Source organism: Pan troglodytes, chromosome 16 (assembly GCF_028858775.2).
Source record: "Pan troglodytes isolate AG18354 chromosome 16, NHGRI_mPanTro3-v2.0_pri, whole genome shotgun sequence".
Taxonomy (NCBI): Eukaryota; Metazoa; Chordata; class Mammalia; order Primates; family Hominidae; genus Pan; species Pan troglodytes.
The window spans coordinates 68,501,676-68,521,652 of NC_072414.2; the positions used below are offsets into that span (position 1 = coordinate 68,501,676).

Genomic DNA, 19,977 nt, shown 5'->3' on the forward strand with positions numbered 1-19,977 from the left:
ACCGAAGCATGGCATGGTTTGCTATAGGTATTATAATGTAAATTGTGATTTCACATATCTCAATTCACTTCAAATCATCAATGCTGCCAGCTATGTGGTTTGCTTATTCAGATTCGAAAGAGTCACAGCTGAATCTCTATTTAAATTTGGCAGGATTCTATAAAGTCAGGAAAGGCAATTGGACAAACTCCATGTCCAATCCATCTGCTTAAACTGTTTACTTATAGTAACAGCATACACATGTCTCATGTTACTGATAAACCACAGAAAAGCTTCTGGGATGCTGTTACTATCCAAACCTAAATGTAATGCTTATCATCACAAAGTAATGAGAAAAGTCAATGCAAATACAGATAGCATTCACTTGGACCAAATTTAATACAATGGTAAGAATAAGGAAAATACTTTTGCACATGTAAGAGTATTTTTTAAACTCTTTTTTGAAATAACTGAACATTTCTTCAATAAAAAAATTTCCTCAATTTTGAAATAACATTTCTTCAATAAAAAATTTCTTTTATTTGGAGCAATTTATTTTACCTTAAATTCTAAAAATTAATTTTATTATTAAACATAAACATACAGAAAAGTCAGAAAAATTAGCAAACATGTATGTACAAGTTAAATAATAATTTTAATTTGAACACTGTGTAACCAGTATCCAGTCAAGAAAAAGAAAACTAGAAGCACTGAAGAAGCCACCTATATGACTCTTTCTGATCACACATCTCACCCTTCTCTCTGAACAATCACGATCCTGATTTTTAGGAAATTTCTTTTTCTATTTTCTTTATAGTTTTACCACCTATGTGTATATCTAAAACAATGTAAGTCCTTTTGTCTTTTCTTGAACTTTATATGACTGGAATTGTAACAGTATATATATTTTTTGGTGACTTGTTTCACTAAAAAGAGTTTGTGAGATATATCCATACTGTTATCCACAGATGTCGTTCATTCATTTTTATGTTGAATAATAGTCCACTATATGAACATACCATAATTTGTATCTCCAGCTGTTGATGGATTCTTGCACTATTTTCCATATGTGGTGATTATAAACAATGCTGCCATTGAACATTTGTGTATATCTTGCCTGGTGGATATATGCATTGCTTTCCATACAGTATATACCTAGACGTGAAATATGATACACATGTCTACAAATTTAGTAGACAACAGCAGACTGTTTGCTACATGGTAGGCTCAACTTATGTTATCACAAACACTGTATGTTCCCACTGCTCTAGTTCTTTGCCAATACTTGGTATTTTCAGTCTAATTTTTGTCATTCTGATAAGTGAATCACATTATCACATTGAATTTTTAATTTGAATTGTCCTGATTATTAAAGAGGTTGACTATCTTCACATTTATTTTTTAGCTATTTGGATTTCTTTCAGAATGCCTATCCTCTTGACCATTATCCTACTGGTTTAGTTTGTTTTTGCATTTCATTAATTTGTAGGAATTCCTTATATACTCTGGATGCCACTCTTTTGTTGATTATATATATGTAAAATATTCTTCCCTTCTATTGCTTGTCTTGCTACTCTCTTCCTGGTGTCTTTTGATGAACAAAAGTTCTTATTTTCAGTGCAGCCCAATTTATCAAGTTTCCCTTTATTGTTAATTTCTTTTGTGTCATTTTCTTGTCCAGGTAAAACTCCGAGGTAAAGAAGAGATTAGTCTATATTATCTTCTAAAAATTAGTTTTTTCTTTTCATATTTAGATCCATCTGGAATCAATTTTTTATGATGTGAGATAGAAGTAACATTTTTAAAAAAACAAGGATATTGAATCATTATAGCCTTTATTCACTAAATAGAGCATACTTTCCCACAATGTTTTGTGGTGCTTCCTTTTTCCATATGTGCATAGACAAGTACCTCACATGTCACGGATCAAGCATATATATATATACAAATGGGACTGTTTATGAATTCAATTATGTTCCATTCTTCTTTTTCTCCATCTTGTCTCCAATAGAACACTATCCTAATTACTGTGGCTTTATAAAAAGTGTTTATACTTGGTAGAGCAAATCTTCCCATATCGTTCTCTCTCCCTGCGCCACAAGTCTCTCTGTGTCGCCCAGGCTGGAGTGCAGTGGCGCGATCTTGGCTCACTGCAACTTCTGACTCCTGAGTTCGAGTGATTCTCCTGTCTCAGACTCCCAAGTAGCTGTGATTACAGGTGCCCACCACACCTGGCTAATTTTTTTTTATTTTTAGTAGAGACGGGGTTTCGCCATGTTGGCCAGGCTGGTCTTGAATTCCTGTCGTCAGGTGATCCACCCGCCTCAGCCTCGCAAAGTGCTGTTCATATTGTTCTTTTTCAACAGGGTTTTGCATACTGTTTCATTGGATCTTTGAAATTCCATATTTTAGTATCTGCGCCTACATATTGTTCTTTAGAAATTCTAAATAGTGTTTTAGAATTTCCAAAGAACAAAGTGTTGGACTTTTAAATGAGATTTCACTGAATCTACAAATAAGCTTGGGTAGAAAAGAAAAATATACTATAGTGAGTTTTCCAATCCATAAACATTATAGATTTACTCCTAGATATTTAATATTTTGATAACATATAAATATAATTGATTTTTATATACTGCCCATTGTCTAGTACCCTTGTTAATCTAACTTATTTGTGCTATTTATCTGTAAATTATTTTAAATTTTCTATATATAACATATCATTTGCTAACAACAACTATTTCACTTTTTCTCTCAAATCTTACAACTTTTATTTATTTTTCCACAACCCCCATTTTAAGCAGACATCTTGACAGCAAATATTCTTTTTTTGTACACAATTTCAAAGGGAAAATTTTCAACATTTCACCAGTAAATATTATTTTGCTATAATTTTTTTGGTAGATTCAATTTGTCAGATTAAGGAAATTCCATTCTATTCCTGGTTTACTATGAATCTTTATCATTAATTGATGCTGAACTTACCAAACGCTTTCGTTGTGTCTTTTGAGATGATATTTTTCCTTTTCTTCTGTTAATATGATAGATCATAATTTTCCAATGTTAAAGCAAACTTAAATATCTTGAATAAATCCAACTTTGTTGTGATATATTATCCTTATTAGATATTGCATGATTCAGTTTGCTAAAATTTTGTTTAGGAATTCTGAATCCACATTTATGAATGAGATTGGTTTATAATTTTACTTTCTTTAGTTTCACTGTGACGTTTGTGAATGTGGATTTCTTTTTATTTACCCTGCTTGGGCATCATTGGGCTTCTTGAATCTGTAAATTGATTTGTAAGTTTCGGAAAGTTCTAAATGATTATCACTTCAAATACTTCTCTCTTCTCCTTTTGGAGCTCTAATTATACATAAATTAGACATTTTCACCATATATTATATCCTTTTTATACTCTTCTCTTCATTTTCTATATCTTTTTCTCTCCATGCTCAGTCTGGATTCTTTCTTATGATCTATCTTCCAGTGCTTGCTTTATTCTACTGTTACCTCACCTATAATTTTTGTAATTTTTATTACTAAAATGTTCAGTTTTCAAATTCTGTTTCCTCAAATGTGCTATATATCTTTAAAAATAATTAATATTTATATCTTTGATCATCGTAAGCATAGTTCTGGAGCATCTGTAGGTCTGTTTCTATTGGTTTTTATGCATGTTGTCTTGTCCCTTTGTATGCTTAATTACCTTATTGTTCCAAACACTGCATTTGAAATTTATTTTGTTGAGATAATTTGAGACTTAGGTTGCTATTCAAAATAAATTTTCCAATTGCTTCTGTTAGCCACCTGGGGTATTAGCAATTTAGGATCATTTTAATCTTTTTTCAGTGATTTGGATTTTCCCAGCCACCTACATGATTTGAAACTGAGCTGTCTGTGTAATGACTGGTGTACTTCCTGTCTACCCTTTTTCCTTGTGCAGTCCTTTAAGATCCCAAACCAAAACATGAGTTTTTTTTTGCCAGTCCCTACCATTGATTGTCCTAGATGCCAACCTTTTTTTTTTTTCTCACCAGTCCTGCAAACAATCTCAAAAGTACTAATCAAACTCATGTCCACTTCTTTTGGATCATCAACGGTACCTAGTCCCAAAATGCCAAATTTCTGGATCTTGGCCCAGTAATTATTCACTACTCTGTTTGCAGTTCAGTTTTATTTCATATTTTATCTAGTTTTATTGTCATCAGTGGAAGGACAGTTCTGAATTACCTGTCACTATTGCTAAGTCCATTCCTATAGAAATTTTCAAGCTTACCTTTTATTTCCTCGCAAGATAGCAGGCATAGTTTTATAATCTGTGACTAGTAATAACATAGCCTTGCAGTTCTAGTTTCTGCTTACTTATCATGACTTACTTACTTTCAGGCTTATCTTTTCACTGTGGCTACTTGTCCTTGTAAAATTGTTTAACAGAAACTATCTGAGGCCTAGAATGAAGGTGTCTTCTTCCGATGAGGATTTGTATTCTCTTCTGCTTGATTCCTAAAGACACCGCAAATCAATCTAGGACAACTTTAAACCCAATTCACCATCTGAAATAATACGGGTGATGTGAATTTGAGCAGCAAATCTATGCCAAGGGTTGGACTATGGGTATAAATTCTGCATTGTGCCAAGGTGCTTTCTTCATAGTCCTGAGGGTGGGATGAGAAGGTTCATGATTATGTGATGGAGTAGGTTAATGTGGTCTTATATTTATGAAAGGAAAATCGGAAAAATCTCCTATTAGACCTCATACCTAGGCAGCCCTTATACTTTTATTTTCATCACCTTACATGATGACACTTGTAAACCACAACTCACATTTGCCAATCTGGCACATGCTTTTTGGGGCAATTAAGTTATAAGCACAACTTTCTAAATTCTTGCTTTTTCTGTGGACTGGGAATTCCTTAATTTCTTCTTAGCTATTTGATGCTTTTAAGAAAACCGCTTTCTTCCCCACCTAGCATTTTCAGTTGTTTTTGTTGGGAGAGTTGATACCCAGTACCCTGGACCAAAGTATGTTAGTAAACAGAAGTGGCTTAAGATTTTTTTTAAAGCATAACACATATAAAAAGCTTACACACTTAATTTCTGAATGAAATCAGAAAACCCAAAAAACCAGAAGGAACCTGAAATGCATAGTAAGTACTACAAAACCCAGGTCTCCTCAGTTTCCTGACCCCTTCCATGATAAGAGCGTTACTATACCTCACAAGTTTAACCCGTTAGGTCTAAAATAATTCTCAGAACTTTAGAAAAATTATCTAAAGAAACAGTGTGTCAAGCGATAGTAGAAAGCATCCATGTTTTGAGGTCTAAATTAAGCAAATAAAGACGTCAAGATTCATCTCTCACCATTCCTCCATCAGTGCTTACACTTGCCCAAGTTCCACCATCCTACCTTGTCACTTCTAGACTATCTTCAAATATCCTTCACTGGGTACCTGGCTTTGGCTCTAATGAGTTTGTTACTCCAGGCAGTTTTCCAAACAAAAAGGAATGGCTATTTACAATTCCTAGACTGAAATCATAAATATCATCAGCTGAATTACACTGAAATGTCAGTATTACTCTACGGAAGTCTTCATAAAGTGAGTGTGTCTTGGCTAGGTAAAAAGGATTTTAGTTATAAAAGTAGCAAAAGGATCTTATTGTAGGTAAGTCTAAACTCTTAGGTGGTCCTGCAGTGTATACTCTGAGGACAGCTTTACAGCAAGGTTCCTGACACAGACCATTTAGACTGGGAGCCAGACAACATTTTTCTTCCCCAAATTATAAGAAATCAGTGGTATTTCAGTAAATTGCCCCTTTGTGAAGGAAATAACTTTAGGTAAATTTTCATACTGAATACCTTTCTTATATAGATCATTTTGCCTTTTCCTCAAAAGTTCTATTACTTTAATCTAAAACAATATTCATGAGATAAGATACGTGTAGCAGTGTCTTCAAGCAATTGCCTTTTAATTCAAAGTACTCTATACTTTACAAAAATAATCAGTATATAAATAGTTTTTTAAAAGATCAGAGATTTTTCCTAAAGCACATTAAATCTTTAAATACTGCATTCTAGCAAATGTGTGACAACTACCAGTTTCTGAACCTCTGATATCCTGAAAGGGATGTGTTACACACAAGAACTGACTTTACAGCTCTGCCACAATGCCACACTGAATAGGCTGCTTTTGATTCCTCCAGACGACTGTACGGTCTGATGCCAAAATGTAGTTGAGCACTATCTTGCAAAGTTGGACACTGATATGCCTGAGAACCCCACAATTCCACCACTGAGGCATATGCCCTAGACTAGAGTAGTGATTCTCAAAATACGGTCCTTGGACTAGCAGCATCGATATGACTTAGGAACTTGTTAGGAATACAAATTCTCCAGACCCACCCTAAACCTACTTAATCAGAAATCCGGGGCAGGAGCCGGGGGCAGCAATCTGTGTTTTAACAAGTTCTCTAGGCAATTCTGATGTAGACGAAAGCCTGAGACTCCCAGCTTTAAAGAAGTTCTTGTTTATTTACTTTGATACAAGAATGTTTGAGCAGCACTGTTTGCCCATGCTTGCGTGCACTCTCTCTCTCACATACACACACACACACACACACACACACACTGAAATGTCCATTGTCAGAATAGATTTAAAAATTGTAGTATTAACACAATGAAGGACTTACTCTACAGCAGAGAAAAGCAATGACAAACAGCTATATTTATAAGGCTAAATAAAACTTAGAACCATAACTTTGACTGAAAAAATAATTGTAGAGGTCTATTGTGCAATATTTTGTAAAGGTCAAAACCAAGTAACATTATTTAACAATACATTTATGTGATAAAGCAATAAAGCTATTTCTAAAAAACAATGATACACCTTTAATTCTGTACAGTATTACCTTTAAAGGAATCATGAATGTGGTAAGAAAGGATCATATTGGGAAACACAAATGTAGTGGTAACAATCTTACTCTAAATTGGGTGGTGAGTTCATAGCTGTTCACTGTATTCATATTATTTTTTATTAATATTTCTTTTGTACATATCAAATATTACATTACAACCTTTAAACCCAGAAAACAAAACAAAACAAAAACCCAAAAACTACAGCTAATAAATGAAAATAGCCATTACTTTAAATAGAAAATTAGAAACCACCTAAATATTATACATTATGTAAAATGTGATATGTTCATTCAAGATTTTTAAAGACATGATAAAGTATTTATGATAAAATAATGTAAAAAAGTCCAATAAAATGTTTAGAAGAAGATACAATAAAATGTTATCAGTTGCTATTACAGGAAGTTTTATTTCTTCTTTGTAAGTTTAACATTTTCCTATAGGAAATGAATACTAAATACTTTAAAAATCACTGAGGATATTTAAACTATAATTGAGATATTTAATGATTCTAAGTCATTAAAGAAAACTGCCAAATCTGTTGGAATCAGGGGATATTGGTGTTTTGTAGAAATCTGGTTGTGATTTATGAGGCTTTATAATTCAAAGTTTTCTATTTTCTGCCATAAAGTCATACATCTTTATTATTGTGATTCCTGACAAAATAATTTCAGTTTGTTTGTGTGAGGAAAACATGACTGAGGAAACCATGACCTAAAGAGGACTTAAATTTAAAAAAAACCTGAAAATAGTTTCAATTAAACAACTGAAAAGAACAAAAGCAAAAAAAAAAATCCATCTATTATTGACTAGCTTTAAAAAACACAGAAGAAAGGTATATACTGAGTCTGCCTTATAGCTCTATGTACTGTCATAGTGAGAAAGGATCACAAAGATTAAGGTTCAAAAGCCAGATATTAGTTACACACCTCTTTTTCCAGTATTCTAGTGATCTCTCCTAGGGTCCGATCCAAAGCACACACTTTATTGTTTGCCCATGAGCCACTGTCTTGAACTTGTAGTTGTTTTAGAAGATCTTTGGCTAATCGCTGAAGCCTTTAATACCAAATGAAAGGAAAGAATGACATTAATGAAACAGACTATAATCTTCATTTCCCAAAACACTTTGAAACACAAGTTACTTTCAGTATTGGATTTGAAAATGCTTCACAGAGCATCTGAGGGGAGAAAAAACCAGACAACCAATAAAGCTGGTGTTATTTTATATTCATGACCACCAATTCATTCTTCACAGCACAAAACAGAACTAGAGGATAGTATTATCAATCTACAGGATTAGCTAGAGCAATTGATGCCTTTAGTTTCTGTATGATTCTTAAATTAGAACAGAATTAGGAATGGGGAGAAGGCCAGAGGATGAGAGCAGAGAAAATGAGTATAAGAACCTGAGCAGGTTTTTATATTTTGATTTAAGTCTTCGAATATTATTAGCTTTATAAACTCTCAGAATGTTGAACTTCCAAATGTTTGTTTACAGGCAGTTTGGGGATAGTCTGCTACTGCTCATATCATTTACTTAGATGACAGAACATTTATTTAGTTTTCACCAAGAAATACCACATTATACCTAGACTGTAAGAGTCTTCATTCAGATCACTGTGTGCATTACTTCTTTGTGGCCCCTACCTGGCACCTCACTCTTGGAGCAACTCTCCTCTGCTTTCCACTTATTTACTTGAGAATCCACTAATAGATGCTCACCAGGTCTCCCCACTTTTCCCCTATATATCATCCCCGTTGCCTTAAATTTTTATCTGTGGTAGATTCCACAGTACATCACTATAATCATTTTCTTGCAAATGTCCTACATTTCCTCTCTGTTGTTCTGTTTTTTACTCTTCTTAGACAAACCCCAGCAGTGGTAATAATGTTTGTTTAGCTCTTACTATGGGCAAGGCACCATTCTCAATGTCTTGCATGCATTAATTTCTTTAGCTGGATTAATGAAAACAATTGGCAGACTTTTCCATTTCTGAACCTGGCGGGGGTGGGGGTGTGGGGGGAGTCAGACCATGCAAAATACTGGTAGGACTACTGATTCAAGATCTTATTAAATCTCTCTAGGTTGTTCATTCTCCTACTATCCACAAAGGTTTGCTTCATACATTCCCCACTCTCTTCAAAACTCCACCCTTTCCTTTCTCTCTCTTGCTTTCATAAGATGATCCTACATTTCAAAGAGAAAACAGAAGTTATTGGAACAAGAAAATTTTCACTTTCGGCCATAAAATCTACAAGCTTATCTGCATTTCACTCATCTTCTTCTCTGTTCCTCTTATTACAGTCATTCCTTCCAGACAGGACTAATTTCACCACACAGGATGTATGCATGAGTTCTTTCTGGATCTCAAGCTCTCTCTTCTTCCTGTCTCAGGTCTTTCTGCAATGTTCTCCATCTTTTCCTTCTGAAATGCTTCCTCCACTCCCACATTACCTAGAACATTACTATTTATCCCTCAGCTCTTAGCACAAACATTACTTTCTCTGATTTGACTATTTCTTCAAAGCACTCATCACAAGAGAATTAAAAATACTTACTGAACTACCTGTTTAATGTGTGCTTCTCCTAAGCAAAGCTTTACAAGGGAATTTCCTGAAGTGATAGAAATATTCGTGTTTGTACTGTCCAACATGGTGGCTAGAAGCTATTGTATGGAACAGTGCAGAAGCAGAGTATTAACTTCATGAGAGAGGTGCTTGTCTATCTGCTCACTGCTTTATCCTTATCACGTAACATGCTACTTTTACATAAGTACACTCATTAGATATTTAATAAATTCATGTCCTACAGAGAAAACTTCTTCTTTACATTAATTTTAACAATATCCAGACCAAGGATGGTGGTTCATGCTTGTAATCCCAGCACTTTGGGAGGGCAAGGCAGGAGGTTCACTTGAAGCCAGGAATCTGAGATCAGCCTGGGTAACAAGGCGAGACCCAGTTTCTACAAAAAATAAGAAATTATTAGCTGGCAATGGTGGCGTGCACCTGTAGTCCTAGCTACTCAGGAGGTTGAGGTGCGCGGACTGCTTAAGCTCCAGAGTTCCAGACTGCAGTGAGCTTACAACACTGCGCTTCAGCCCAGGCAACAGAGTGAGACCTTCATCTCTAAAAAGAAAAAAACCCAATAACTTCATAGGTTACAAAATACTTTCATGTACATGATCTTATTTAATCCTCTCAACAACACTGTCAATCAGTATTATCCCTGTTTGAAAAACGCAAAAACTGATGCAGAGCAAGATAGCCAAATAGAAGCCTTCACAGATGTCCTCCATACAGGAACACCAAATTGAAAAACTATCCACATAAAAAAGTAACTTAATAAGAACCGAAAGTTGTGTGAATCACCACAGTACCTGATTTTAACTTCATATCACTGAAAAAGGCACTGAAGAGGCAGGAAAGACAGTCTTGAAATGCTGATGCCACCCCTCCCTCCTACCCTGGCAGCCACCCTGTGGTGCAGACAGAGAGTCTATGCACTTGGGAGACAGGAAGCACAGTGGCAGTGAGACTTTGCCTTGGAAATCAGTGCTAGCCTGTTACAGTGGAAAGCAACAGGACACAATTCAGCTGGCCCCCACAGAGAGAGCATTTATACCAACCTTAGAAAGCGGGGAATCGCCCATCCTAGCACTCGGAACCTCAGTTGCAGGTTAAAGTGTTCTGGGGACCTAAATAAACTTGAAAGGAGGTTTAAGCCACAAGAACTGCAATTCCTGGGCAAGTCCTGGTGTTGTGCTGGGCTCGGAGCCAGTGAACTTGGGAAGAATGTGACCTATGAGACCAGCCAGGGCAGCCAAGGGAGTGTTTGCACCACCCCTCCCTCAACCCCAGGCAGCTCACAACTCTGGTACAGACTCCTTCCCTATGCTTGAGGAGAGGGGAGGGAAGACTAAAGAGGACTCTGTGCCAGGCACAGTGGCTCATACCTATAATCCCAGTGCTTTGGGAGGCTGAGGCAAGCGGATTGCTTGGGCCCAGAAGTTCAAGACCAGCCTGGGCAACATGGTGAAAGCCTGTCTCAAGCAAAAAATACAAAAATTAGCTGGGTGTGGTGGCACACACTTGTAGTCCCACCTACTCAGGAGGCTGAGGAGGCAGGATCAATTGAGTCTCAAAGGTCAAGGCTGCAGTGAGCTATGATCATGCCACTGCGCTCTAGCCTGGGTGAAAAAGCAATACCCTGTTTCAAAAAGAAGAAGAAGGAGGAGAAAAAAAGAGGACTTTGTCTTGCAACTTGGAAACCAGCTCAGCCATAGTAGGACGGAATAACTGGGCAGAATCCTGAGGCTCCCATTCCAGGCCCTAGCTCCTGGATGGTATTTTTAGACATATCCTGGGCAAAAAGGGAATGGGCTACCTTAAAGACCCAGTCCTGGAAGGATTTGTCATCTGCTGACAAAAGACTCCTTGGGCCCTCACGAGTTAGCAGTGGTAGCCAGGAAGCACTCGCCAAGGGCCTTGGGTAAGACTCAGAGACATGATGGCTTCAAATGGGATACAGCCCATTCCCAGCTGTGGTGGCTACGGGGAGAGACTCCTTCTGCTTGAGAAAAGGGGAGGGAAGAGTACGGGAACTTTGTTTTGCAGCTTAGGTATCAGCATGACCACAGTAGGGTAGAGCAACAAGAGGGTTCTTGAGGTCCCTGATTCCAGGCCTTGGCTCTTGGATGGTATTTCTGCACCTGAACTGGGCCACAGGGGAGCCACTGTCCTGAATGGAAGGCCCAGGCCAGGCAGCATACACCACAAACTGAATGAAGAGCCCTTGGGCCTTGAGTGAACACTGACAGTAGCCAGGCAGTACTCACCATAGGCCTGGGGTGGTGGTGGCCACAGGAAGAGACTCCTATGACTATAGAAAGGGTAGGGAAGAGTGGTAAGGACTTTGTCTTGTGGTTTGGGTGTCAGCTCAACCACAGTAGAACACAGCACCAGGTTGATTCCTAAGGTTTCTGACTCTAGGCCCTGGCTCCTGGATGGCATATCTGGATCTGCTCGGGCCAGGCAGAACTTGCTGCACTGAACGGAAATACATAAGCCTGGCTGGTTTTGCTACCTGCTGATTGCTGAGCCCTAGGGGGACTTGAGCAAACAAAGGTGGTAGCCAGGCAGTGGTTACTGCGCGCCTTGGGCGAGACACAGTAATCTGTGCTTCAGGTCTGACCTAGCACAGGCCCAGTGGTGGGGGCTACAGGGGTGCTTGTGTCAACCCTCATCCAGCTGCAAGCAGCTCAGCACAGAGAGAGAGAGACTCCATTTGTTTGGGAGAAAATAAGGGAAGAGAACAAGAATTTCTGCCTGGTTGTCCAGCAAATTCTTCTGGATCTTATCCAAGACCACCAAGGCAGTACCTCTACGAGTCTATAAGAGCCATAGTGTTACTGGGCTTGGGGTTCCCCCAAATGCAAATATAACTGCAGTGGCCAATAGCTTAGGTTTCAACACCCAAGTCCCTTTGGATACCTGGAAAACATTCCCAAGAAGGATGGGTACAAACAAGCCTACACCATGAAGACTACAATAAATACCTAACTCTTCAATGCCTAGACACCTACAAACACCCAATATGACGTCACCTAATGAACTAAATAAGACACCAGGGACCAATCCTGGAGAAACAGAGATAAGTGACTCTTTCAGGCAGAGAATTCGAAATAGTTGTTTTGATGAAACTCAAATTCAAGATAACACAGAGAAGGAATTCAGAATTCTATCAGATACATTTAGCGAAGAGATAAAAATAATTTAAAATAATCTTTGGGAGGCTGAGGCGGGCAGATCACAAGGACAGGAGATCGAGACAATCCTGGCTAACACGGTGAAACCCCGCCTTGACTAAAAATACAAAAAATTAGCTGGGCATGGTGGCAGGTGCCTGTAATCCCAGCTACTCAGGAGGCTGAGGCAGGAGAATGGCATGAACCTGGGAGGCGGAGCTTGCAGTGAGCTGAGATCGTGTCACTGCACTCCAGCCTGGGTGACAGAGCGAGACTTTGTCTCAAAAAAAAAAAAAAAAAATAGTAACTACAACAACAATGTTTTAAGACATAGTACAAGAAGATATGAATAGAACCAACAAAAAGTGAAAAAGCAGAGGGATGAAGTTAAAATGTAAAGTTTTTATTAGTTTTTTCTTTGCTTGTTTGTTATTTAGTTTTTTTATGCAAGTAGTGTTAAGTTGTCATCAGTTTAAAATAATGGGTTATAAAATATCAATTGCAAGCTTTGTGGTAACCTCAAACCAAAAACCACACAACAGATTCATAAAAAAAAAAAAAATAAAAAGCAAGAAATGAAAACACATTGCTAAAGAAAAATCACCTTCACTACGAGAAAGACAGAAAGGAAGAAAAGAAGGAAAAGAAGACCACAAAATAACCAGAAAACAAATAACAAATAAGTCCTTACTTATCAATAACTGGATGTAAATGGAATAAGCTCTCCAATCAAAAGACATGTAATGGCCGAATGGATTAAAACAAGAATATCCAACTATTTGTTGCCTACGAGAAACAAATTTCTCCTATAAAGACACACAGACTGAAAATAAAGGGATGGAAAAAGATATTACATGAAAATGGAAACCAAACAAGAGTACAAGTAGCTATACTTATATCAGAAAAAATACATTTCAAGACAAAACTATAAAGAGAAACAAAGAATGTCATTATACAATAATAAAAGGCTCAATTCAGTAAAACAATATAATAATTATAAATATATATGCACCAAATATTGGAGCACACAGATATGTAAAGCAAATATTATTAGAACTAAAGAGAAAGACAGACCCCAATACAGTAACACCTGGAGACTTCAGCACCCCACTTTTAGCACTGGACAGATCATCCAGACAGAATATCAACAAAGAAACACTGGATTTAATCTACACCATAGACTAAATGAACCTAATAGATATTTACAGAACATTTCATCCAATGGCTGAAGAATACACATTCTTCTCCTTAGCACATGGATCATTCTCATGGACAGCCCAAGTGTTAGACCACAAAATAAGTCTTAAAAAATTCAAAAACCTGAAATTGTATCAATAGTCTTCTCTGACAAAACTAGAATAAAACTAAAAAACAATAAGAGGAATTTTGGAAACTATACAAACACATGGAAATTAAACCACATGGTCCTGAATGACCAGTGGGTTAATGAAGAAGTTGAGAAAAAAATTAATACTTTTCTTGAAACAGCTGTGTGTGGTGGCTCATGCCTGTAATCCTAGCACTTTGGGAGGCTAAGATAGAAGGCCCCCTTGAAGCCAGGAGCTTGAGGCTAGCCTGGACAGGAAAGCAAGACCCCATCTCCACACATTAAAAAAATCTTGAAAATATTATAATGGAAACATAACATAACAAGACCTATCAGATACAGTGAAAGCAGTACTAAGAGGAAAGTTTGTACCTGTAAGCATTTATATCAAAGAAGTAGAAAAACTTCAAATAAAAAACCTATAGCTACATCTTAAAGAACTAGAAAAGCAAGAGCAATCCAAACCCCATATTAGAAGAAAAGAAATTATAAAGATCAGAGCAGAAATGAATGAAATTGAAAGAAAATAATACAAAAGATCAGTGAATTGAGAAGTTGGTTTTTTGAAAAGATAAACAAAATCAACAAACCTTTAGTCAGACTAAGAAGAAAAGGACCCAAACAAATAAAATCAGAGATGAAAAAGGAGACATTATAACCAGTACCACAGAAATTCAAAGGATCATTAGAGGCTACCATGAGCAACTATATGCCAATAAATTGGAAAGCCTAGAAGAAATAAGTAAATTCCTACACATATACAACCTATCAAGGCTGAACTACGAAGAAATCCAAAATCTGATGAGACCAGTAAACAACTAATGAGATTGAAGCCATAATAAAAAGTCTCCCAGCAAAAAAAAAAAAAAAAAAAAAAAAGTCCAGGACCTGATGGCTTCACTACTGAGTTTAACCAGATATTTAAAGAAGTAATATCAATCTTATCAATCTTACTCAAACTATTCTAAAAAGTGGAGGAGAAGGGAATATTTTCAAACTCATTCTAGGAGGTCAGTATTATCGTGATACCAAAACCAGGCAAAGCACAAAAAGAAAACAATAGGTCAATATCCCTGATGAACATTGATATAAAAATCCTCAACAAAATACAAGCAAATGGAATTCAACAACGCATTAAAAAGATCATTCATTGTGACCAAATGAGATTTATCCCAGGGATGCAAGGATGGTTCAACATACGCAAAGCAAACAATGTGATACATCATATCAACAGAATGAAGGACAAAAACGATATAATCATTTCAATTGATGCTGAAAAAGCATTTATTTTTGTTTGGGGACAGAGTCTCACTCTGTTGCCCAGGCTGGAGTGCAGTAGTGTGATCTCAGCTCACTGCAACCTCTGCCTCCCAAGTTCAAGCCATTCTTGTGCCTCAGCCTCCTGACTAGCTGGAACTACAGGCTCACACCACCATGCCTGGCTAATTTTTTGTATTTTAGTAGATAAGGGGTTTCACCATGTTGCCCAGGCTGGTCTCGAACTCCTGAGCTCAGGCAATCTGCCAGCCACAGCCTCCCAACATGCCAGGATTACAGGTGTGAGCCAGTATGCCTGGCCTGAAAAAGCATTTGATAAAATTCAATATTCATTCATGATAAAAACTCTCAAAAAACTGTGTACAGAAGGAACATACCTCAACACAATAAAAAACATATATGACAGACACAGAGCTAGTATACTGAACAGAGAAATGCTAAAAGCTAAAAGCCTTCAGTTCCTCTAAGAACTGAAACAAAACAAGGATGCCCACTTTCACCACTGTTATTTAACATAGTACTGGAAGTCCTACCTAGACCAATTGGACAAGAGAAAGAAATGATGGCATCCAAATTGAAAAATAAAAGGTCAAATTATCCTTCTTTGCAGATGATATGATCTCATGTTTGGAAAACCTAAAGACTCCACCAAAAAACTATTAGAACTAATAAACAAATTCAGTAAAACTGTAGGATATAAAATCAACATATGAAAATCATTAGCATTTCTACATCCTGACAGCAAACAATCTGAAAAAGTCAAGAAACTAATCATATTTACAGTAGTTTCAAATAAAATGAAATACCTAGAAATTAACCAAAGAAATAAATGATCTCTACAATGAAAACTATACAACACTGATGTAAGAGACTGAAGAAGACACATGAAAAGGTATTCCATGTTGATAGAATGAAAGAATATTGTTAAAATGTCTATATTATACAAAGTAATCTATAGTTTCAATGCAATCTATCAAAATACCAACGAAATAAGTATTTTTCTATTTCACAGAAATTGAAAAAGCAATCTTAAAACTTATATGAAAGTACAGAAGACGCAAAATAGCCAAAGCTATTCTGAACAAAAAGAACGAAACAGAAGGAATCACACTATCTGACCTCAAAGTATACTACAAAGCTATAGTAACCAAAACAGCATGGTACTTACATAAAGACAGACACATAGTCCAGTGGAACAGAATAGAGAATCTAGAAACAAATCCTTACATCTACAGAGAACTCATTTTTGACAATGTCACCAAGAATATACATTGAGGAAAAAACAGTCTCAAGACAGTCTCTTCAATAAATGGTGCCGAGAAAACTGGATATCCATACTCAAAAGAATGAAACTAGTTCCCTATCTCTTGTCATATACAAAAGTCAAATCAAAGAGAATTAAAGACTTAAATCTAAGACCTCAAACTATGAAGCTACTACAAGAAGACACTAAAGAAACTCTCCAGTACCTTGGACTGAGCAAAAATTTCTTGAGTGTAGGCCAGGTGCGGTGACTCATGCCTGTAATCCCAGCACTTTGGGAGGCTAAGGTGGGCAGATCACGAGGTCAGGAGTTTGAGACCAGCCTGGCCAACACAGTGAAACCCTGTCCCTACTAAAAATTTAAAAATTAGCCAGACATGGTGGCACATGCCTCTAGTCCCACCTACTCGGGAGGCTGAGGCAGGAGAATTGCTTGAACCCGGAAGGCAGAGGTTGTGGTGAGTCGAGATTGAGCCACTGCACTCCAGCCTGAGCAACAGAGTGAGACTCCATCTCAAAAAAAAAAAAAAAAATTATTGAGTGTAATCCCATAAGCATGGACAACCAAAGCAAAAAATGGACAAATGGGATCACATCAAGTTAAAAATCTTCTGCATAGCAGAGGAACGAATCAACAAAGTGAAGAAACAACCCATAGAATGGGAGAAAATATTTACAAACTATCCATCTGACAAAGGTGTAACAACCAGAATATATAAGAGCTGAAAGAGCTCTGTAGGAAAAAAATCTAATAATCTAATTAAAAAATGGGCAAAAGATCTGAATAGACATTTCTCAAGAGAAGACATACAAATGGCACACAGGTATATGAAAAGGTGCTCAACCTCATTGATAACAGAAAAATGCAAATCAAAACTACAATGAGATATCATCTCACCCCAGTTAAAATGGCTTTTATCCAAAAGGCAATAACAAATGCTGGTGAGGATGTGGAGAAAAGGAAACCCTCATGCACTGTTGGTGGGAATGTATTACAAATTAGTAAAACCACTATGAAGAACAGTTTGGAGGTTTCTCAAAAAACTAGAAACAGAGCTACCATATGATCTAGCAATCCCACTGGTGGGTACATACCCAAAAGAAAAATCAGTATATCGAAGAGGTATCTGTTCTCCCATGTTTATTGCAGCACTATTCATAATAGCCAAGATTTGGAAGCAACCTAAATGTCCATCAAGAGATAAACAGATAAAGAAAATGTAGTATATGTACAGAATGGAATATATTCACCAATAAAAAGGAATGAGATCTTGTCATTTGCAACAACGCAGGTGGAACTGGAGGTCATTATGTTAAATGAAATAAACCAGGTGAAATAAGACAAACTTTCCTTGTTTTCACTTATGTTTGGGAGCTAAAAATTAAAACAACTGAATTCACGGAGATAGAGAGTAGATCGATGGTTACCAGAGGCTGGTAAGGGTAGTGGCGAAGTGTGTGTCATTAATAAGTACAAAAATATAGTTAGATAGAATGAATAAGACCTAGCATTTGATACCATAACAGAATGACTACAGTCAACAATTTATTGTACATTTTTAAATAACAGAGTATAATTGGATAGTTTGTGACATTAAGAGAGGATAAATGCTTCAGGTGGTGGACATCCCATTTACCCTGATGTGATTATTATGCATTATATACCTGTATCAAAATATCTCATGTACCCACAAACATATATCTCTACTATGTGCCCACAAAAATTAAATATAAAAAAACGCAAAATCTAAGGCTCAAGAAAGTTATGTGATCTTCCCGAGGTCACACAGTTGGTAAAATGTACTATGGAACTTGAAACCTAAGCCTTTAATCTTCAAATCTTATGCTTTTGCGTTCTTACCGTATTAGTCAATTTAATTTTTACTTATTTATTTATTTATTTGGAAAAGACAGGGTCTCGCTATGTTGCCCACACTGTTCTTGAACTCCTGGGCTCAAGTGATCCTCCTGCCTCAGCCTCCCAAAGTGCTGGGATTACAGGTGTGAGCCCACCATGCTCAGCCTCAATTTAAATAAGAAAGTTCTATTCACAAAAGACTATATTCCCAGAATACAATTTCATCTAAAAATTTATGTAAACGTTAAAATTTTTCAAAGAATACAACAACAAATGCCACTCAAAAAGGCACTGGTGAACTTCAGTTTAAGCCTCAGCTATTTACATGAAGCTTACTTTGATAAGTCAAAGAATAGAAATAGAAACTCTAAAATCAAAAGTACCTATACTTGAATTCTGGCTCCAGCACATACCATGTGTATAAACCCTGGGGAGGTTATTTAACTTCTCTGAATCTCAGTTTCTTCATCTTAAAAGTCAGGATAATATATATTTCCTTTCAGAGCTTTGGGAGGTTAGAAATGATTACTATAATAATCCTGACACCACACACTAAAGTAGACATTCAATAAATGGTCGACTATTATTACTGTTCACTGATAGTATATCTCAATCTAACAAATGGAAAAAGAGAATATTAAAAATAAAAAAATTGAGTAATGGCAGCATACTTCTTTTACCTTCCAATCAAATATGGGCTACAGTCACATCCAATTAAAGTTACTGACCTTATGTGGAAGATTATTGGCAGTGAACTTCACTGTGTGATAGGTAAGTAGCCACTTCAGCTTTTGGCTAATGTCTGCATACCATGTAACTAAATATGCAGCCATAGCAACAGATATATATGAATCTAGCACTATTCTTAACAAGAATGCTGACATTTGACTGAAAATCAGCAGTACTGAGGGAGGCACAAGGACCATTTTAATTCACAGAATACAAGAGGCTTGTATTTCACCCTGAGGTAAATCAATTCTGAACCTATCCTTCAAGAAAGAATGCCAAATCAAGGGGATGCTTTGGTAATTTGAGCTACACCCCTGTCTCATTCCCTGCCTTCACAGAAGTACAACAAATAAAATAGCCCCTGTCGAGAAAAAAAGCACTAGATTTTAATTCATACTATAAATAATTATAGAATATCAGAGAAGTCAAGCTCTGAGAGCTATATTTTCCTCACAGTGCAAAAACAGGAGCTGCTTAGAGAGTGTAGTTTTTAACAACAGAAACTTTTATTTGGCTTCCTTCTGGCAGATGATTTTTCTAGCATGAAAAGAAGAAGTGAAGGCGTTGTATCTCCCAACCTAGGAATATGAGAAGTATCTGCCAGGTAAATGGTTTTGTGAATAATGCTGTAAGATCAATATTTTCTTCTTAAAACTGGAACAAATTTCAGCAACTCTAACCTCAAGTCTGTCATTGGTAAATGTGAAATGTAAAAGTATCTCTCCAAGAATTCCTAACTTTTATCACAGTTAAGTTTGCATGGGGTGGTGGGGTGGTCCACTAGGATCATTTAGAAGATTTGTAAAAGTGTAAAAAAAGATACTTGGTCCATTTAGGAACTAAGATTGTTCTTTAGCATAATGGATAGGAAGACATAAATTAA

At 36.6% G+C, this 19,977-nt stretch overlaps 1 protein-coding gene across 29 annotated transcripts in view; it reads right to left on the reverse strand.

Moving 5' to 3' along the window:
• Positions 1 to 19,977, reverse strand: part of SCAPER (S-phase cyclin A associated protein in the ER) — a 567,113-nt gene that overhangs the window by 218,443 nt on the left and 328,693 nt on the right. For all 29 annotated transcript variants that reach the window (XM_523229.8, XM_009429613.4, XM_063795293.1 and 26 more), the window contains one exon: positions 7,822 to 7,948. In XM_523229.8, the coding sequence (XP_523229.2) occupies positions 7,822 to 7,948 (127 nt within the window). The remainder of the gene's footprint in view (positions 1 to 7,821; positions 7,949 to 19,977) is intronic.